General features: G+C 48.0%; 2 protein-coding genes across 7 annotated transcripts in view; one reads left to right on the top strand and one right to left on the bottom strand.

The window, feature by feature from the left end:
• The first annotated feature begins 6583 nt into the window (after positions 1-6583).
• On the top strand, positions 6584-20730 carry LOC123786988 (T-cell-interacting, activating receptor on myeloid cells protein 1-like). 5 transcript variants are annotated; one of them, XM_045789388.2, is made up of 10 exons: positions 6584-6764; positions 9966-10001; positions 10133-10423; positions 10714-11010; positions 17183-17227; positions 17645-17728; positions 17829-17856; positions 18291-18352; positions 18859-18896; positions 20309-20730. In XM_045789388.2, the coding sequence occupies exons 1-10, from the start codon at positions 6731-6733 to the stop codon at positions 20450-20452; spliced, it is 1059 nt and encodes a 352-aa protein (XP_045645344.1). In that variant the 5' UTR covers positions 6584-6730; the 3' UTR covers positions 20453-20730. The 5 variants fall into 5 exon arrangements, 4 of the variants coding, with proteins under 4 accessions (XP_045645344.1, XP_045645345.1, XP_045645346.1 ...); XR_015728141.1 differs by having other exon boundaries at positions 17645-17723; positions 17829-18352; positions 20309-20354; XM_045789389.2 differs by lacking the exon at positions 17645-17728.
• The window catches only part of LOC123786990 (T-cell-interacting, activating receptor on myeloid cells protein 1-like), a 52851-nt gene continuing 48648 nt past the window's right edge, over positions 17467-21669 (bottom strand). Inside the window, exons 6-8 of one of the 2 annotated variants that reach the window (XR_015728143.1) lie at positions 19771-20024; positions 17627-17708; positions 17467-17515 (exon numbers count right to left, since the gene is read on the bottom strand). The gene's annotated coding sequence lies outside the window, so the exon portion shown is untranslated. Of the gene's footprint in view, positions 17516-17626; positions 17750-19770; positions 20025-21669 lie in introns of those variants that run through there. The other variant, XR_015728142.1, reaches the window with a different exon arrangement.

Genomic DNA, 21669 nt, shown 5'->3' with positions numbered 1-21669 from the left:
GATCCCAGGGTCCTGGGATCGAGTCCCACATCGGGCTCCTCCTGCTCTGTGCGGAGCCTGCTTCTCCCTCCCCCTCTGCCTGCCACTCCCCATGCTTGTGCTCTCTCTGCCAAATAAATAAAAAATCTTTTTAAAAAATTTATTTCTCTTTCACTTAACAGTATATAGTTGAAACAGTCTAGGGCCATTTATCAATAGCTTTGCTTTTGTCAAAATGCGGCTTTCCTGTGTGGTTCTGAGCCAGCACGAAAGAAGGAAGAGTGAGAGAGAATGAGAGAGAATAAGACAGAGAGAGAGATCATGCAATCGTTTCTAAAGAGTAGGACCCAGGATTTGAACATGTCTCTTCTGCTCTCATCCCATTGGCCAGAACTCAGTGACATGGCCAGGTCTAGCTGCAAAAGTGGCTAGGCTATATAGCATGTGCCCTTCTAAAAATGGGAGGGGGGTTTCTATTACTTAAAGGAAGAAGGGAAATGTGGATGCTAGGAAACCGTGAGCCATCTCCATCAGTACAACTATAGCAAAAAAGAAGAGGGAGATTTGAAAGCCTATAATCGAGGATTTGATCTAGGCTTGGAGATCTCTGATGGCTTTGCTGAACTGCAGAGGTGAGATCTGAAAGCTGAGCAGACTTTTAACTAGGTGAAGGTGCTGGAAGGGTGTTCTAAGCAGAGGGAATAGCATGTGCTAAGGCCCTCCCCCCCACCCCCGGCGGAGGAAGCAAGGTGACAGTGGTTGAGACGGAAGTTGTGTCCTACTGCCATCTTGTGGTCACACCTTTTTCCTTGAAATCCCTGAACTCCTTAACAGGTGCGTCATAGGACTGTAGTCATCCTATTCTGGCTGGACATTGAGTTGTGAATGGCAATGACCAGTGTCACTTCCAAGCTGGAGCATTTAACTGTAAGAACTCCCTCCTCCCCACTCCGCACTCCCTCCTCTCTTAGACACAGTGACCAGCAACGTTGGAGATGGTGGCGGCTCCACTGGTCTGGGTGCCTGAGGGACAAGGATGAACCGGGCCCCCTGCCAGCTGTTTCTACTATAGTCTCCCAGCCCCACCCGGCTCTAGGCACTCCTCCTAGGAGCCCGTCAATATGACCATCTTTTTGTCCACCTGTCTTGGTCAACTCAGGCTTTTTAAAAAAGCCATACACTGGGTGGCTTGAACAACAGAAACTTCCTTCTCATAATTCTGGAGGCTGCTCCCAGAGATCAGAGGGTCAGCATGGTTCTTGTGAACGCCCTCTCCCTGGCCTGCAGGTGGCCTCTTGTACCCTCATAAGGCAGGGGGAGGGGGGAGGGAGGACAGGGAGGGAGAGAAAGAGACTTGACCAGGATGGGGGCTGGTCATCAGAAAGACCAGCCATGAAACTAGGAGCTTGAAACCTTCAGCACTACCCCCACTTCTGGGGAGAGGGGAAGAGGCTCTATATTGAGTGATTAACACAACGGTCAACAATTTAATCAATCATGCCTTTGTAATGGAACCTCCATAAAACCCCCTAGATGAAGGAGAAAGATCTTTCTGAGTCATAAAGATGATTTACGAAATCTGATTAGGGGCACCTGGGTGGCTCAGGTGGTTAAGCATCTGACTCTTGATCTCAGCTCAGGTCTTGATCTCAGGGTTGTGAGTTCAAGCCCTGCATTGGGCTCTGCGCTGGGTGTGAAGCCTCCTTAAGATCAATCAATCTGGTTAAAGTGTGGAGGTGAACATTTTGCCAAAAGTATCAATTTCGTTTTCTGATGCAACTAGGAGAATTACATAAATATTCATTCATGACTTTTACTAACCTGTACTCTGTTGAAATAAATCTACACACAGAAGTGTTATTTAAACAAGAGTCGTATAAGAATCTCAAGACTTTAAAAATCACTGCCACGTCTTTTGAAAATCACCTTCAAAGAAACGCCTGTGATTATAATCGGTTTCTGTCCTTGATAATTCGTTGCCGTGTTGATTCTTCTGTATCACTAAATGGAAAGACGAGTAAGCCTTGTCAAGACGATAGTCTCAGGGGCATGGTGCTCTTCTTCCAAATGAATGGTGAAAAAAATAATAAAAACCTATGATGTGTTTGGTTTCTTAACGAAGACACTGAGAATTCTGTTTTATTTAAATTAGCATATCTATCAAATACCGTTTGTAGATTTGTAGTTCGCAGATTTGAATCCTGGTTTTTAAAAAGACTGACAAAGAGAGCATCTTTGAGATGATGGAGGAAATCTGGATACTGGCTGGAGAGTAGATGGTATCGAGAAAGTACCACCAGCTTTCCTGGGATGATACTGCTTTGATGGTTATGTCTGGTTTAAAAAGACTCTCATCTGATAAAGACAGCTATGTACTGAAATATTTGGGGATTAAAAAGGTGAGTTCACAAGAGAAGTCACTCAGTAAAATTTATTACTTTATAGCTACTATTATTTAAAGTTTTTTTTAAAGGATTGTTGACACACAATGTTACATTTGTTTCAGGTGTACAACAGAGTGATGCAACTTCTACGTTACGCCGTGCTCACCGCAAGGGTAGTGGCCATCTGCCCCACACGACACTATCGCAGTATCAGGGACTACCTTCCCTATGCTGTGCCTTTTATTCTGGAATATTCCTTATTCATTTCATAGCTGGAAGCCTGTATCTCCCTCTCCCCTTCATCCATTTTGCCCATCCCTACCCCCGTTCTTTCTGGCAAACATCAGTTTGCTTTTATAGTCTCAGGTTTGATTCTACTTTTTGTTTATTCGTTTGTTTTTTAGATTCCACGTATGAATGAAATCATACAGTATTTGTCATTTGTCTTTCTCAATCTGACTTACTTCACTTAGCATAATACCCTCTAGGTCCATCCATGTTGTTGCAAATGACAAGGTCTCATCCTTTTTGTGGCTACATAATATTCCTCTGTGTGTGTGTGTGTGTGTGTGTGTGTGTGTGTGTACGCACGTGCGTATCACTTCTTCTCCATTCCTCTACTGATGGACACCTAGGTTGCTTCCATATCTTGACTATTGTAAATAATGCTGCAATGAACAGGTTGTATATACCTTTTTAATGAGAATTTTCATTTTCTTGGATAAATACCCAGCAGTGGAATTACTGGATCATAAAGTATTTCTATTTTTAACTTTTTGAGGACCCTCCATACCGTGGCTGTACCAGTTTGCATTCCCACCAACAGTGTAAGAGGGCTCCCTTTTCTCCACCCATGCCAATACTTTTGTTTCTCGTTTGTTCGTTTGTTTTTAATTTTAACCATTCTGACAGGTACCTCATTGTGGTTTTGATGTGCGTTTCCCTGATGACTAGTGATCAATCTTTTCACGTGTCTGTTGACCATCGGTAGGTCTCCTTTGGAAGAACATCTATTCAGATCATCTGCCCACTTTTTAATTGGATGGTTTGTATTTTTTTTCTGGTGTTGGGTTGTATAAGTTCTTTATATTCTTTGAGTATTAACCCCTTATCAGATAGATCATTTGCAAATATTTTCTCCCATTCAGTGGGTTGCCATTTTGTCTTGTCGATGGTTTCCTTTGCTACGCCAAAGCTCTTTATCTTTATTTTGATGTAGCTTCAATAGTTTATTTCAGCCTTTTTCCCTTTGCCTTACGAGACATATCCAGAAAAATGCTGCTATGACTGATGTCAGGGAAATTACTGCCTGTGTTCTTTTCTAGGATTTTTATGGTTTCAGGTCTCTTAGATCAGGAACAAGACAAGGATGTCCATTCTCACCACTTTTATCCAACATTGTACTAGGAGTCCTAGCCATAGAAATCGGACAAGAAAAAGAAATAAGAGGCATCTAACTGGTAAGGAAAAGTTAAACTCTCACTCTTCGCAGATGATATGATATTGCACATAGAAAACCCTAAAGATTCCACCAAAAAACGATTAGAAGTAATAAATGAATTCAGTAAAGTTGCAGGATATAAAATTAATAACCAGAGATTGGTAGCATTTCTATATACATTAACAATGAAGTAGCAGAAAGAGAAAACTAAGAAAACAATCCATTTACAATTGCACCAAAAAGAATAAAATACCTAGGAATAAATTTAACCAAGGAGGTGAAAGACCTGTACTCTGAAAACTGTAAAACACTGATGAAAGAAATGGAAAGGCATTCCATGCTCATGGATTAGAAGAAGCAATGTTGATAAAACGTCCATACTACTCAAAGCAATCTACAGATTCAATGTGATCCCTATCAAAATATCAACAGCATTTTTCACAGAACCAGAACAAATAATACTAAATTTAAATGGAACCACAAAGACCCCAAAATAGCCAAAGCAATAAATCTACTATCAGGCATAAGCATGGCCCTGATCCACTTCCCCTCCATCCCTAAACGCAACCATAACCTGGTGCAGGTCCATTTCTTTTTTTTTTTTTTTTTAAGATTTTTTTTTTCTTTTAATTTGAGAGAGAGAGAGAACATGTGTGAGCACACGAGTGGGGGAGGGGCAGAGGGAGAGGGAGAAGCAGACTCCCTGCTCCGTGGGGAGTCCCACACTGGGCTCGATCCCAGGACCCTGAGATCATGATCTGAACTGAAGGCAGACGCTTAACTGAGCCACGCAGGTGCCCCCGGAGACTTTATTTTTTAAACACTGTGGTAAACTACACATAACGTGTACCATCTTAACCGTTTTTAGATGCACGGTTCCGTGACGTTAAGGACATACACACCGTCGTGCAGGGACCACCGCCATCCACAGAGCTCTTCATCCTGCACCACGAGAACTCCGTGCCCATTAGACCACGACTCCCCTCCCCCAGCCCCTGGCTCCCCCGTCTACCTTCTGTCTCTATGAATCTGACTGCTCTAGGGACCTCATAGAAGTGACTCATACAGTATTTGTCTTTTTGTGTCTGGCTCATTTCATTGAGCGTAATGTCCTCGCGGTTCACCCACGTTGTGGCAGGTGCCAGAATGTGCTTTGTTTCGGAGGCTGAGTAATATTCCGTTGTGTGTATAGGCAACATTTTGTTTGTCCGTCCATTCGTCAGTGGACACTTGGGTTGTTTACTGTGAATAGTGCTGCTGAACCATGGGTGCACAAGTATCTCTTTAAGACTCGACTTTCAGTTCTTTTGAGCATATACCCAGAAGTGGAATTGCTGGATGGTAATTAATTCGGTTTGGTTTTCGAGCTGCTGTCCGGCTCCAGAGTCAGGGGATGGGATGCTGCTTCTTGGTGCCCCTTTGCTACAGGCATGCACGTGCTTGTTTTCCAATTTCTGTAATTGTATCAACATTTCTTGCCCTACATTTGCTCCTCTCTCATTGCCTTTTTTCCTTCTTAGCTTATGTCCTCCTCATAAATCTCCTTACTGTCTCTCAATGAGGTTTTGGGAAGAAATGTGTATGTCCCATTTGCATGTTTATGTGGAAGTCCTCGTATCTGTCCCTAAATTCCGCAGTCCCAAATTCTAAGTTTTACAAGAGTTCACTTGTTTTTTAAACTTTTGAGTTTTTTGCATCCCACAGCACCTCACTTAAACTTTCTAAAGGCTTAAACTTCAATAACATTTAAAGGGATAAAATTAACATATCAATTTCAGCCAATTGAGAAAGCACATATAAGCAAAAGGAGCAAAAAATATTGAGCACAATTCTACTACTCAGGGAATAATACTTTAAATATACTAGATTTACCTTCTAGATTTTTCCATGTGCACGTCAGCCCCTGCCCGTTGTCTGGGTCCACTGTCCGGTTGTCTCTCGTTCCGTCTACATCTCAATCAGATGCAGAACACAGCTCCTTGAGTTCTCCTGAAGAGCCTCTTTCCACCAGAGATCTAATGACAGGAGATTTCACAGAAGAGATTTCACTGAGGAGACAGTTCACATCATGTCCCCACAACAAACCACTTACAACCCACCACAGACATTTCTCTCCTTCAAATTCCTTTTCTGCCATGTGCCTGCCAGTGAGGGTTCTTCTGTCTTACCTTCTCTTTATAGGGCCTGTTGTCTTGTTCTCCCAGATCCCCCCCCCCCCCTACTCCGATGCCCTATGACTTCCCACCTCTTTGCCCTCAGCTCTGACCCCATTCCTGCCCTCAGGGTCCCTGGAACATAACCCAGAAGCTGTGCACGTTACTTTGCTCACATCCTGTGACCAAAAGGACCCACAGTTCCCTGAGGGAAAGAAATGTTGTTGTTGTTGCATTTTCTATTTGAGGAGGTGGGCAGATGAAGAGGGAGAGAGAGAAGCAGACTCCCCACTGAGCGCAGAGCCCAACGGAGGCTCCATCTCATGACCCTGAGATCACGACCTAAGCTGAACCCAAGAGTCAGATGCTCAACTGACTGAACCACCCAGGCACCTGTAGAGAAATGTAGTTCTTATTCCGGATCGCTGGGAGCCCAGGTATTTGCTGTCTCCATGCAGAAGGGGACGATGGTGAACTGGCAGTGTTTCCCATGCTTTGCATATTCACGGCTATGCCTTAGAAGCAGGTGACTGACTTCTGTGCTGTTGGGAGGACTCAGTGCGTCAAGCCCATGGGAAGTGGCTTGAGAGTGTGTTGCAATAGTCATTTCCTGATAGAGACTAGAAGACAGAAACTCTGGGTGTGCAGAGCAGAGGATTGAAAAACGGGGGGCCACGCTGTTCCTGCACGTCCTGGAGTCAAGTGAACATCTTGGCTTCTCATCAACAACAAGACTGAAGGAAGATCCTTGAAAGAGGCCTGGGGGTGCTACCATGATGCCCCAACTCCTGGCTCTGCTCTGCGCTGGTAAGTCGTGGGAGAAGGCAGCCACTGTAGGGGTGGGGCTGGGCTGCGGCAGCAGCTGGAGGTGGAGGGGCCTGCGGGGCGGGTAATGGCATGGGGTGAAAAACACAGACTAGAGCCTTCCATTCCCTGAATACAAATTATGTGCAAGGGACGTGTTGGGTGCTTTACACACATTTTCCTGTTTCCCCAAACTCAGTCATCCTTGAACTTCCCCGTGACATTTTTCCCTGTGTATGTGACCTTATCTTTCCTATGTGATCTCCCTCTTCAAATTCCCCGGGTTTTTATATTATTATTTTTGTACTCAACTCTATTTTAAAAGAAAAGCTATAAAACACTTCTATTAATGGGAAATCAGTGTCCCTCATCAAAAAAGGACCCTGATCGTCTCTGGGCCACAGTTTTCCCCAGTCTTGTTTCTGAGAGGTGGCGGTGAATGCAGGAAGCTGGCCTCAGACTAGCACCCAGCTGCGGTTCTCCCATGGGATCCGAGAGAGCGCCAAGAACTGAGAAGACAGACTTGATCACACAGGCTCAGTGACACTTCCTCTCCTATCATTGTATGACCTCAGTCATCTTACATTTCTTAGAGAACGTCTCCAAACTAGTTCTCTTCCCCATACTGCATTCAAGGTACCCGACAGTCACAGCTGAAGTACGAGCCAAGGTCGCTCTGCTCCTAAGCAGAGAAGGTGAATTCAAATTCTGGTCTGCACAGTGCCAAAGACCATAATTTTCCATTGGGCTATATGAAGGAATTAAAAAGGTCCTAATTTGGGGGTTTGCGGAAGTGTCTGGAGGGTGGATGAACGGAGTCATGGTTAGAAAAACCTCAAGAAGGTTAAGTGAACAACGGATCCAATGATCTTAGTAGGTGCCAGCATCCTTCTCCTGTAAAGTGCCCGACAGACAGGCTCTGCGGGTTGCATGGTCTCTGTTGCTTACCATTCAACACCTGTCAGAATGGCTCTCACCAAGAAGACAAGAGACAAGAGGTGTCGGTGAGGACCTGGAGAATAGGGACTCATGCACCGTTGGTGGGAATGCTAACTGCTGCAGCCACTGCAGAAGATAGTATGAAGATTCCCCAAAAAGTTAAAAGTAGGGGCGCCTGGGTGGCTCAGTTGGTTGGGTGTCTGACTCTTGATTTCGGCTCAGGTCATGATCTCATGGTTGTGAGATCGAGCCCCAGGTTGGGCTCCTTGTTGAGCGTGGAGCCTGCTTAGGATTCTCTCTCTCCCTCTGCGCCTCCCCCACGTGCTCGTGCTCTCTCTCTAATAATCGTTTTTTTAAAAGCTAAAAGGAGAACTACCATATGATCATCAACCCCACTCTGGGGTTATATATCTGAAGGAAATGAAAACAGAAATTGAAGGGATGTCTGCACCCCCACGGTCACTGCAGCATTATTCACAGCAGCCAAGGCATGGAAATGACCTAAGTGTCCATCCATGGATGATGGTTACAGAAGATGTGGTCTGTGTGTATAACGGGATATTATTCTGCCGTGAGGAAGAGGGAAATCCCACCATTTGTGACAACATGGATGGACCTTGAGGGCTTTACACGAAGTGAAACAAGTCAGACAGAGAGAGATAAATACTGTATGACCTCACTTTTCTTAGGGTCAGTTTGGTCTACATCTGAGAGTAAGGCCACCAGAGGGGACAGGTGGGGAACATACACATCACCCTTCCAGGCAATACCAATCTTAGATATTTGAAATTTACTCTGGGCACCAAGGAGGTGACTTATGGCCAACTGAAACGTCAGGGAGGCATTTAGGCCATTCCCCAAGGGCAGGCAAAAGCTTCTCCATGCAAAAGACAGCGTTCTCAGCAGCCAGACGTCCCTTAGCACAGGACAGGGATCTCCCCACCTCCTTCCCCTGTTCTCCGTTGACGCGGATGGTTATGCTGCTGCGTTCGCAGGGAATTTGGGACATCATTATTTCTTGAGCTTCAGAAATCTTTGCAAATGACTTTCTTTACATAAGACTTAAACTCCATTGGTCAACATGTATTTATTGAACAACTGCCAATGTCTGCGCTGCCTTCTAGGTAGTGAGGGTGTGTTCTCTGCCCTCAAGGGGATTAAATTCTAGTGACTCCAGATCTCTTATGGACCCAAGAGCAGCAGGAATAATAGTGTCTTTAAAACCTAAGTGGCTTCTTTTCCCCCCAGCCAAATGGTTTTTGTCATTATTAAGATCTCTCACACTCGAGACGCCGTGGCACCAGGGAGGGGAAGGCTGGGTCCTGTGCCCTCTACAAAGATGACACGCTCAGGAGACACCGTGAGTGACAGACACATTTAGGGTACAGGGATGACCAGGAGCTGAGTGTAGTGTCCCTTATCCTCTCTTCACCATCAAATCTAGAGATGACATCACAGGATACCACAGACGCATAAGGTGAGTGGATAAAGGGTGGGTGGGTGGTGGGGGAAAGCGTTGGGCTCTGAGGCCAGATGGCAAGGCCATCCAAAGTCCTGGGGCTGTTGTGAGGAGAGAGGATCCTGGGACGGTGAAGTGGGACAATGTGAGAAATGACAGACTGTGGTAGCCCCCCGAGGATGTCCGTGGCTTGACTCCTGGGAGCTGTGGATACGTTCTTTTACATGGCAAAGGAAATGCAAGGTGGCAGGTGGAGCTGAAGTTGTTTATCAGTTGACCTTAAAGTAGGGAGCTTCTTCTGGATTATCTGGGTAGTCACAGCGTAACCCCAGGGTCCTTACGGTAGCAAAAGATGCAGAAGAGGGTGTCAATGCACCAACCATTGCTAGTTTTAGAGCCAGAGGAAGAGGCCACCACCAAAGGGTGCGGGAGCCTCTAGAAGCTGGGAAAGGCCAGGGAATGGGTTGTCATCTAGAGCCCCCAGAAGGAACGCAGCCCCGAAAACACCCTGGTTTGAGCCAGTGGGACCTGTGTTGTTGGATTTTTCTAACCCACAGGAACAGCAAAAGAATAATTCTGTGTCATCACAAGCCACTAAACTTGTGACAATTTGAGACACCAAGAGCCCTAGGAAATTAACATAAGGGACAGACCAGCAGCCATGCCAGATGGGTTCTCCAGCAGGAGGCTGGGACTGCTGCTGCATGTGATGACAGGGGTCCGAGCTCAGCGGCAGCCCCCCGGGGAGGCCCCTTAGGATGGGGCTCCAGGTGGCCACTCATGTCTCATGGACGGTTCTCTTGCAGGGCTGTGTGCTGGCCAAGGAAGCAGGACGGCTGATGGTGAGTTCCTTCGGTCAGACCCTCCCTCTCCTTCACTCCAAACTCCCCGTATCCCTTCTCTTTCCTTCAAGGGGGTTTCCTGAGAGCAGACAGGGGCACCAAATCCCATCCTGAACTCTGCTTCCTTCCAGACTCCCTTCCCAAGCCCTCCCTCAGGGCCTGGCCCAGCTCGGTGATGCCTCCCAAGAGTAATGTGACGCTGCAGTGCCAGACTTCTACCAAGAATGTCAACTTTGTTCTCAGAAAGGGAAGCACTTTTGTGGAGTCCATGCCATCACAGGCATCCACAGTGGGCCTGGCTGAATTCCGTCTCACTGACCTAAAAAGCTTCAACGCTGGACAGTACACCTGTGAGTACTACACACAAGAGCGCCCGCACATAACTTCACAGCCCAGTGACATCCTCCTACTGCTGGTGACAGGTGAGGAGGGTGCCTCGGAGTGACACGGGGTCTTGCAGGGACAGGTGTGGGGGAGGAACCCGCGGGAGGGAGGGGGCAAGGGGAGATGGAGAAACCCAGAACAGAATGACCTGGCTCAGGTTCAGCCAGGGTTTGTAGGGAAAGTCTCCTTCCTGCAGTCAGAGTGGGAAGACGGTGAGACCAGGGAGCTGTTGTTTCCCCCACTTGGCGGGAAGCCCTGCTGGGAGAACAAGGTGGGTGGGGGACCCCGGGCTTCTTCCCGTGACCTTGGAGCCCTCCTTCTCTTCCAGGAGATTTCCCCAAACCTTCCCTCCAAGCCCACCGAAGGGGTGAGGTGACTGCAGGAGAAAATGTGACCCTGCAGTGCCAGAGGCCAGACAATGTTTACTACATTGTAATGTTCGCTCTACTTAAGGCGGGAGCAGCGGGGCCCATACAGGTCCAGACGCCAGCAGGGAAGGAGACGGTCTTCTCCCTCCAGAATGTGACAGTCAGCGACACCGGGAACTACAGCTGTGTGTGCTTCCAGAGGAAGGCTCCTTTCTGGGCCTCGCACCCTAGTGATCGTCTCGAGGTCCGGGTGACAGGTGAGGTTTGTACTGTCAGGGGGACCACAGCTGGATTACCTGTCTGCCGAGGTGCTGGGACCTGAGGGAGTGCGGTGCAGGCGCAGTCTGTCTCCACAAGACTCTGCAGCTTGGAGAAACCCTTTAGGAAGAAACAAGGGAGGGTGAGGATTCTGTGAAACAGCGTAGAGGATCCCCCACCAAGAGAGGGAGCGCAGATGGCGGAGGATCACATAAAAGGAGGCTGGGTGGGGGCTTCCCACTGTAGGTGGCCAGACGTGCTGCGGGGGGCAGGCTTCGGGGAGGGGGGATTTGCAATAATTGACTCCCACTAAGAAAATAAGATGTAGCCACAAAACCATTGCACATCTCCTGGCAGAGCACAATTCATTTAGACTAAAGTGTGAATGACACCTCCTGGGGTTATGCAGGAGGAGGCTCTAGCAAAAAGGCAGAGGAGGAGGGAGAGAATAACAGAGCCCAAGAGCATCTTCCTGAGAAAGACTCGGAGACTCCAGGAAGATCTGTGTTCCATTTTCACTGGGACTCTAGCACTCTTGCCTTTTAGCTCAGGTGAGGCGAGCTTTTCTCTCCCTGCCGAGCCCTTTCTTTCAAGAGGAAAGATCTTTGACACACCATGGCAAAAGTGCATAACGTACAAGTTACCATCTTACTTGCAAGTGCACAGCTCAGTAGTGTTAAGAGCAGTTGTACCACTGCTGCCTCCAGAACGCCCTTCGTCTTGCAGAACTGAAACTCCGTCTCCATCAGACAGCCTCTCTGCACCCCCCGCTCCCAGCCGCTGGCTCCCACCATCCTACATTGTCTCAATGCACCTGACTAACCCAGGAACCTCACATCACTGGAACGATACGCTGTTTGTCATTTTGTGACTGGCTTCTCTCACTCCGAAAAATGTACTCAAGGTTCAGCCATACTGTAGCATAGAGCTGGATTTTCTTCCTTGTGAAGGCCGATAACGTTCCGTTTTACAGCCAGACCACGTTTCGTTTACCTATTCATCAGCTGATGGACATCTGGGTCGTTTCCACCTATTTGGCTACTGGCCTAGCCCCTCCTGGCCACCCAGCGGCTATCAATTATTTGGGTGTATACTCAGAAATGGGATTGCTGGATCTTAGGATAGTTCTACCTTTAATTTTTGGAGGACCCGCCAGTATACTGTTTTTTTGTAGTGGCCACGTCGTTCTACATTGCTACCTACAGTGCACAAGGGTTCTGTTGGTTTGCTCAGGAAAGGGATGTTTTTTGACCCTTGTGCACTAGGGCTATTTTTGACAACTGAGTTTGTCCAGGACAAGGGGAGAAGAGAGGTGAGTAGGAACCCGGCATCCTCCTGGATGGGGGCTGAGCACCCAAGTACTGACATGAGGACCAGTCATACCTGCACAGGGCAGTAAACAGAGAAGCCGGACTTTCCCAAAAGCTCATGGGGCGTGGATTCGGGGCTCCTGAGAAACGCCACGCAGGACAGGAGAACAGGTGAAGTCAGTGGACCTGAGTTAAAACTACAGCTCTGGCCCTCACTGTCTGTGAGTATTCCTCAACTCAGCTCTTCGTATGCCTTCCCTCATCTGTCAAGTGGGGGGCAGCAAGGCACACCTCCGACCCGCACAACTTCTCTGAGAACATAAGTGATCAATTACAACAAATAGCTCTGAGGACTGTATTCATCAAGACCCTTGGCTGCAAGTGAAACACACCTACCTTCAAGTGACCTAGGGAAAGTGAAGGGAATAAATAGATCAGTCCTTGGAGCTGAAGAGGTCATCCAGGGTCTCCCTATCGTGCACTACTGTATTTTTTGTTGGATAATTCTTTTGGGGGGGGAGAGGGGGAGAGAAAAGTGCATCAGAGGGTGTTCAGCTGTATCTGTGACCTCCACCTGCTACAAGTCCCCTTTGCCTGTGACAACCACAACGTCTCCAGATATTGCCAAGTGCCCCACGGAGGCCGGACCACGCCTGGCTGGAAACCCCTGGGATCGCGGGCCAGTAAATCGTGGGAAGCACGGGGATGCCACCTGGCTTCAGAAACTAGAATGAAGGACCGGAGTCTTGCCTGGATTCTTTTCGTCTCTGACACTCGTGTCCTTATTGGGCCCATTTCATTCTCTTTTAGTGGGGACCAGCTCCCTCTTTTGGGAAGAGAACATCACTTTTAAGGACTAATTGAACATTAAAAAAAAAAAAGAGCTGAATTTATGAGCAGCTCATAAATTCTACTCCTGGAGAAGCATCTGGCCCTCCTTCCCAGGCCCAGTTCAAAAGAGACAGACACAGAGACAGACAGACCAAGGGACCGGGGAGGGCTGTGAATAGTCCTGGTCAGCTCAGCCTCCAGATCGATCCTAGGAAATGCCCACCACAGGATGTTATGCAAGAAAAACTCAGGACTATCCAGGGTGACTCGAATGTAGGGGGGGAATAAGCAGTCCTGAAAGAAGGAGAGGTGCTACCCTTCGTCCTATGGTCTGAAAGTTGTATCCCCTCGTCCTGCAATTTCATGTTGAAATTCTAACCCCTAATGTGACAGCATTAGGATGTGGGGGCCTCTGGGAGGTGCTTAGGTCTTAAGGGTGGAGCCCTCCTGATGGGACTAGTGCCCTTATAAAAGGAGACCCCAGAAGCTCCCTTGTCCCCTTCCGCCTCCCAGACCATGCGGGCACCCTGCTCTCAGACTTCGGTCTCCAGACCTGTGAGAAAAAGATGTCTGTTGTTCATCACCGCCCCCCCCCCAGCCTGTGGCATTGTTAGGGCAGCCCAAAGAGACTCAGACAGCTAATGAGGGCAAGGTATCTGCTCAGCAAGGGTGTTTGCTACAGAATTACAGAGCAAGAAAATCCCGAGGCCCTGATGCTGATCTGGAGACCATGGCAGCAGCACCGGGCAAAGCAGAAGTTTTCTCTCGAACCCAGGGCTTTTCTCTCGAACCACGGAGCCCAGGAGTGAGACAGGGAATTCAGCTGCCCAGGGACACCCTTCCTGCCTCTAAGACCCAGCTACTCCATTGTTTTCCAGGTCAACGTGAAGCACAGTCCCCCCAGGGATAAGTCAGGTAATTGGGAGAAAGGGAAGAACACTGAAACAACCCTAGCCATTTAAACAGGGGTGCACACCTGTCGCTTGGGTAGATGGCCCCCCTGTCTGGAAGGGTGTGCACCCACTCTTGTTTTGCAAATAATTCCAAGTGTTTGGATTTTACTTAGTTCACAAGCTATCTTCCTACAGATTACTTAGCCCGTCTGCCTCGGCTTCTGTATCTGTTGCGCGGGGCTGACGGCAGTACCTCCACAAGGGACTCAGTGCTTAGATTTTGAGGAGTTAATTTACCTAAATCCTTTCTAAACTGTGACAGCAAGTGTCATCTAAGTCATCTAAGTCTTTACTGTTACTATCAATATGGACACGGCAGACTTCTCCCTCTGCATGCCAAACAGCTTGGTCGAGAGCTACGCTCCTAACGGGAGACTTCCCAGGAAACAGAGAACGTGTGTATCCCTCGAACGACAACAGTCGAAATCCTCATTGTTGCAAAGAATTACAAATACTAGTGGACAATTACATGACCTCCTAAGGTCTTCCAGGTTCTAAAAAGGCTGAGGGTGCATGTCTGTGTCTTTAACTGTCGCATGTGACAAGGTTAAGCCAGAGGAGATGGTCTTTTCAAAACATGAGGCTGAAAGAGACAAAACTGGAAGAAATATATTGTAGGCTGGATTTGCTCTCTGTAGATGGCGGAAATTTTAAATAATTTTGGTTTATTCGACAATTGGTGAATCTTTTTTTTCCCTCTTCTTTATCCTTGGCATATAAGGAACCTTCTGAGTTCTTTGGGTGATGGTCATACATACTGCTGCTCCTGGCATGAATACATCAGTAACAGAACGGCTCACCTGGAAGGACCCAGGAAGCTGTCTTCAAGCCCAATCTCCACCTTTCCCGTGTTCCTCCAGCCACTGTTCAAATCCTGACAACTGTTGCCAAGGGCAACAGGCTGAGAAAGACAGGAGGGTGTCTTGGGTGGGGGCGTGTACCAAGGAGATGATTGGATACAGATGCACTGACGGATTACTGCAAATGGAGCCCAAGAGTTTCCCTACGGGATTCGCCAGAGCCTTTTATAAACCTTACAGTCTGACACAGCTCCTATAGGGCCAGATCCCCAAACTTGCTGCTGCTACGCCAGCATGTTTAACTGGTGGGGATGTGAGGGCCACCTGACTGGCCACGGCAGGAGGCAGGGACAAGCTGGATGGTAGGAATACTGACAGAGGACAAGGAAAGAGAAGCCACTCATCTTACGCTCACCTCTTATTTCCCTCCACTGGTTCTCCACTGGGGGCGATTCTGCCACTCGGCAGCATATGGCAACATCTGAGACGTTTCTGGTGGTCACGGCTGGGGCTGAGGGATAGAGGGTGCTCCCGGCATCTAGGAGGTCAAGATCGCAGAAGCCGCAAAACGCCCTGTGATGCCCAGAACCCCCCCCAAAGAATTATCCATCCCCAAATATCGACGGTGCCCAAACTGGGAAACCCTGCTCTAGACCACTGTGTCGTTTCCAGGTAGACACCAGAGTTCTTGCAGGGATTTTAAGGGTGGAGACCATACTCTACTCCAATTCCCAAAGCCTCTAATTACTTCCCCTCTGTGCCCCGGACCAGCAGCTGTTTTAGAAACTACTTACCAGAATACTGGCTTCACTGTCTTCCTTCAAGGTCACTTGTGGTGTTTCGGGTTTTCTTGTTCCCTTTTATTCCGAAGTTTGATTCATCTCCAGTTTCCCAGCGATTTCTTCAGAGCCAGACCCTAGAAGCCTGATGGTGTGTGGGGTTTCCTCAGCATTTCTGAAGTCGGAATGAGATCAGTGCAGTCTTTGGTTCGGAGGAGAGCAGAATGCAGCTGGCAGGGCGTGGGAGGGGAGGGTGAGTAGGCAGGAGGTGGTTGAGTCGAACAGTGTCCCACTTCCTGATGGTGTGGCCCCACGGACACGGAGGTGAAGAGCTACAGGTGGTACCACAGGGAACAGAGGAGACAGCGGTCCAGACCGAACAAACCTCCCAGGCCTGCTGCCTTCTGTGAAGCACAGGACTGGGGAAGGAGGTGGGGTCTTCAGAAGGTCTCAGGGGTCAGCTCGTAGAGGCAGAGCCAGCACAGCTGTGGATGGTAAAGGCAAAGAAGAGTGACGTGGTGAGCAGCATGACATTAGCCGGAGTCCCAGCCTGGCTCTGCTACTCAGAGCTGTGCGACCCCGGGTAACTCATGTAGCCAGCAGGCTAGACACCCGGGAGAGAGCTGATGTTGCGTCTGGAGGAAGCTGGACGCAGAATTCCTTCATCCTCAAAGGAGATCAGTCTTTGTCTTTGGGCCTTCAACTGATTGGATGAGGCCCACCCATATTATGGGGAGTAATCAGCTCTACTCAAACTCTACTGACTTCAACGTTAATCACAACTTTTTTTAAAAAAATGAATTTTTATAGTTAAGATTGCATTTATTCTATTCTATTTTAATTCCAGTGTGGTTAACACACAGTGTTATATTAGTGGCAGGTGCCACCTTCCTGGCAACCAGTCTAGACTGGTATTTACCAAATAACTAGGTACCATAGCCTAGTCAAGTTGACACATAAATTTAAGCATCACACCTGCCTACATGCTAGTCTTGGGGTAACTGAGTCGGGTCCAGACACTTCCAGAGTACACTCGCCTTTTCTTTCTGCAGTCTATCTTACTTAATTCTGTTCCCTAGATAGACCCAAAACTCTGAAAACCTTCCTCCCACAAACCAGCAAGAGAACTGATAAGAATTTCCTTTCTTTTGAGAAATGTGAAAAATACACCCTAATAGAAGTAACAATCAAATAACAGATAGTCACATATCCACCACCCAGAATTAGACTTGTTTACAGTCTGTCATATTTGCCCCAAGCAGTTTTCTTTCCTCAAATAAAGATTTAAAAAAAGAGAGTCCGCTTTCCTTCTCAACATTATTCCCGTTATTTCCCCACTTCCCAGCAGAAACCTCTGCCCTGAAGTTGGTGTTATTTCTGTGCATGTTTTTGTATGTTTTTATTACATGGGCATGCCTTTGTAAATAATGTATAGAATTTTAAATTTTATTTAAGTTTGTTTAAATTTAAAACTTACCTCAAGAATTCTGTCTTCTAGATAAAACTGAAAAGAAGTCTCCCGTGATGGCAGAAACAGGAATAGGTAAGAGAGTAGAGCTTCCCGGGACCTACAATCATTCACCTGCGGGATGAGATGTCCTTGTGAAGCCATGAGTTTTCCACCTCTGGGAAAATTCTCGAGGATGTCTGTCTATCTTCTGGTGATGCCTGAAGGCTGTGGCCCAGTGCAAGGTCTTTCAGGGTGGGGAGGACCAGAGGCACAGCTCTGCCTCCTCAGTAGCTGGGCCCTTTGGAAATGGCACTTCAACCCTCTGACGTTCAACTCCTGCATCTGTAAAACGGGCATCACGCTGTCTCTCTCCCGGGGCACCTGTAAGTATGAAAATAACGTAGTGAGATCTCCAGCACATGGTAGGAACTCGATCGGCGGCAGACACACTGAGGCACAGAACGTGCCTCAGGAAACCATGGGCCCTCTTACCCGCTCTCCTCTCCCCAGGGGCCGCTGGGATCGCGCTCATCGTCATCTTCATCTTTCTCTTCCTCCTTGGAGCCTTCGTCATCTGCAAATACACCCGGTGTGGTGGGTTCAGGAAAACAACAGCTAAATATTTGGGAGGAAACAGGAGAAACAGAACAGGAAAGTAACACCACAGGGTTGATCCTGTGTCTTTTATCCCCAGGGGCAGCTCCCGACAAGATGAGCAAACGGTAGGGCTACTCAGAGGATCCCATCAGCCCATACCCAACTCTTCCTCCATTGCTGCCTTGACTACTCAAGACCTTCTTTCTTACCTCAACATTTCACGTGGCCCCAACCAGCCCCAGCGACCATCCCAAGTGTCTCTCCGCGTCCTCTCTTCTTACGACCACCCTCCACTTCTCACTCGGTGTTCTTTCCTTGGATCCTTTCCTCATGGACCACACTGCCCCCAACCACTTCCCCTCCTCAGCTCTCAAGACTTTGCTGAGCACCTGAACGACTTGGGGACCCCAGGGAGGGGCATATGAGTGTGGAGGAAGTGGGGGGGACTTTGGTTTACACATAATCTTGCTTGGCACCTCACCTCCACCTGCCCACAATGATCCCAGTGTCTCACTCCCATTTCCTTTACCTCCAGTGCTTCACTGTTTCTCTCTTTTAGCTCCTACTCTAAGGAACCTGAAGAAGTGGGAACAAGTATTCAGCCTGAGAAAGAAAGTGGTGGTGGGTACATGTGTGTGTGTATTTATGTGTACACGGTGTGTGCATCTACGTGTGCTGCCTGTGCTCACGTAAGCATGTGTGCTTGAGTGTGCATGTGAGTCTGCACGTGTAGGTGTGCAGGGATGTATGCATGCATGTGAACATGTGTGTGAGAGCATGCATGTGTAGACACGTGTATGAGCGTGTTGTATGTGTATGTGTGGTCTGTATGTTCATATGCATGTATATTTGTGTATGCACACACATGCATGTGTGTGAGCGGCTGTGTGTGTGTAGACGTGTATGGTTGTGTGTGTGCATGTGTACACGTGGTTTGTATGTTCGTGTGCATGTGCATGTGAGTATTCTAGTGTGCACACATGTGCGTGCATGTGTGTGAGAGCATGCATGGGTGTAGGTGTGTGCACGTGAGGGTATGTATGGTGAACGTGCGTGTGAATGGGGGTGTGTGTGCAGACTTAACCCCTGGAGCCTGGAGGTGAGGCAACAGCAGACTCTCTTCCCAGACCCATCCGCAGCTACGACGAGCTGCTCACCTGCCTCGGTGAGTTTCCTCTGTGGCCACTGCCCGTCACCCCCCATCGTCCCTGGCTCTCCGTCACTCCCTCTGGTTTTGTCAATGGTTTGGGTCTCCGCTTTCCTCCACCCCCGCCCTTGCTCTACTTTCCAGAAGAATCTGGTCTGAAATTTTCTGTGCCTTCTCTGGCCGGGGGACGTTCATCCCATGACTTGTCCTTTCTGGGAACATTTCCCCACGTGACATGGGATGTACGTCACCATCTTTCTAGGATGAATGCGATGATTTAATGAGCTCAAAGGCACACAATGATCAGTAGGATCCCAGGCATGGCGTAAGCTCTCAGTGCCCCTGAAGCTACTATTACTATAAACTATCTGTTATAATCTCGGGCCAGTGACTTTCCCACCGAGCCTCTGTTCCTTCATCGGGACAATGGGGATAATATGCCCCACCTCTTCATGCTATTTATGAAAATATGGTAACCACCTACCATGAAGTACCTGCAGAGTACATCCTGCAGTTATCAATAGTAACCTTGGTTTTTTTCAGTTACACTTCAATTTTTTAAAAATTGCGGCAAAATGCATATAACATAAAATTCACGATTTAACCTCTATAATTTAGCAACTTTTGGAATATTTACAATGTTGTGCAATAATCACCATTATCTAGTTCCAGAACATTTCATCACCCCAGAGGAAACTCCAGAGCATTTAAGCACTCTCCGCATGCCCACACCCCCACCCCAAGTCCCTGACCACCACTAGCTTTCTGTGCCTAAGGACTGACCTACTCTGGACATTTCATATTAACACTCTCTTTGATGGCTGTTTGTATGAATTATCTATGCTTTCATAACAAATCATCCCCAAATGCAACGGCTTAAGGCAGCACTTACCACCTCACAGTGTCTGCAGGTCAGAAATCTGGGTGTGGCTCACACTGGGTCTCATAGGCAGGGATAAACGGTTGACCAGGGCTGGTTCAAGCTTGAGTAAGAGAGGATTTGTTTCCACACTCACTCACTCAGGTGGTGGCTGGTGAGATTCAGTTCCTCGCAGGCTGTTGGCCAGAGACCACCCTGACCATATGGGCCTTTCCATAGGACAGCTCGTAACACAGCAGCTGGCTTGATCAGCATGAGCGAGAGGCCTGAAAATAGACAGGTGTGAACAAGATGGAAGTCGGTCTTTCATCACCTAGTCTTGGACAGGAAGACACAGGAGAGCCCATCCTTTTCACTTATTGTTTGACAGATGCACATCCCTAGGTCCCACCAACCTTCCAGAGGGTAGGAGACTGCACCAAGAATCAAAGAGCAGGAGGCTCTTTCTAACACAACTGTCTACCACACTGTTGTTACAAACGCTAAATCTTCACAATCCAACATTCCTTTCCCAGGAATACTTGATCCTTTTCTCCTTGCTTCCCTTCAGGATAAAGCATCCCAGGTCTCAGAAGCTGAGGAACCCCACGGAGTGACTTACGCTGAGCTGAACACCAGAGCCCTAAGTGAGGGTCCCTCCAGCCAGACAGAGCAGCCCCTGGAAACCTGTGTGTACTCGACCCTTAAGGCATAGCCAGGAGAACAGTTGGAGCCTGGAAAGGAAGAACTTCCACCAAGGGGATGGACGATGGAGAGAGGACCCTGGAGGCACCAGGCAAATGGGGATCCCTTTCCGCAAATCTCCAATGAAGACTTGTTCCCTTCCAAAAGTTTATTTTTTTAAAAAACGAGAGGTATCATTTGCATAGATCAGATGCATGCGTCATTTGCATATATTTGCATACACATGATCTATTTCTACCTATCCCCTTTGGTATAACCACCGTCCAAATAAAAACAGTATTTCTAGCACTCCAGAAGCTTTCTTTGTACCACTCTCCAGCTAACCACCCTTCCCCTGAGATCATTCCTTTTTCTGACTTGTATCACCTCGGATGACTTTTGCCCGTTTCTCATATGCACTCATACACGCAGTAAACCACGTGCGTTCTTCTGTGTGGGCTGCTTCCATGCAAAGACATCGTTTCTGAGGTTCATCCTGGATATTACTTGCATTCATGCCTTCTTCCCTTTTTATTGCTGAGTATTACTCCGTTGCAAGCCTGTGCCACAATTTGTTGATCTGCTCTCCAGTGGGAGGACATTTGGTCGCTTTCAGGCTGAGGCTTCTATGGGTCAAGTTGCGTGCACACTCTTAGCTATGTCTTTGTATACACAGGCACACACGCAGGCCTTTCCCTGGATTATAAATAATGGGACGGCTGGGTCAAAGAACGGGTGTATGCTTCATTTCATTGGACACTTCTGAGCAGTTTTCCAGAGGGGCTGTCCCACTTCCTGCTTCCTTCTGGACAAGTGCTCAGTGCCCTTCTTGACTGCCATTGTTCTGTCCCACTCCCTTCTCTCCACAAAACTGCCCCCATAACCTTACACAAGTTTGTGGGCTTGAGTGAGCCTTCCTTGTGGCCTGTGACATCCGATTATTCTCACTCCTGGTACTCGTGGCCCTGTGTAATCCCCTCCCCTGGTTTTGGAGACTTGTTTCTAACCTACAGAATATAGCAAAGGAGACAGGGTGTCGCTTCAGCAGTTAATGACGAATACCATCCAGACAGCAGGCCCTTTCCTGCCTTCGTGATTGTGCACTGGCATGATGACATGAGCTCCCCATTTTGGAAAAGCCCACTTGGCAAGGAACCGAGAATAGTCTCCAGCCACTAAGGAACTGACTCCTGCCAACAAGCATGTGGGCTTGTGTTGTATAATAAAGAATGTGGCTGGTCTTTGCCC

The sequence above is a fragment of the Ursus americanus genome, chromosome 21 (assembly GCF_024610735.1).
Source record: "Ursus americanus isolate L20-20 chromosome 21, mUrsAme1.1.p, whole genome shotgun sequence".
NCBI lineage: Eukaryota > Metazoa > Chordata > Mammalia > Carnivora > Ursidae > Ursus > Ursus americanus.
Note: the sequence above shows the minus strand (reverse complement) of the source record. Positions and strands in the feature narration are given on the sequence as shown.

Bases quoted from the DNA above. Each gene is read 5' to 3' on its own strand.
- LOC123786988 (XM_087871007.1), top strand. From the start codon at position 6,731: ATGATGCCCCAACTCCTGGCTCTGCTCTGCGCTG. The intron at 10,424-10,713 runs GTGAGGAGGGTG...CTTCTCTTCCAG, and splicing joins CCTCCTACTGCTGGTGACAG to GAGATTTCCCCAAACCTTCC. The intron at 11,011-17,182 runs GTGAGGTTTGTA...TCTGTCTTCTAG, and splicing joins TCTCGAGGTCCGGGTGACAG to ATAAAACTGAAAAGAAGTCT.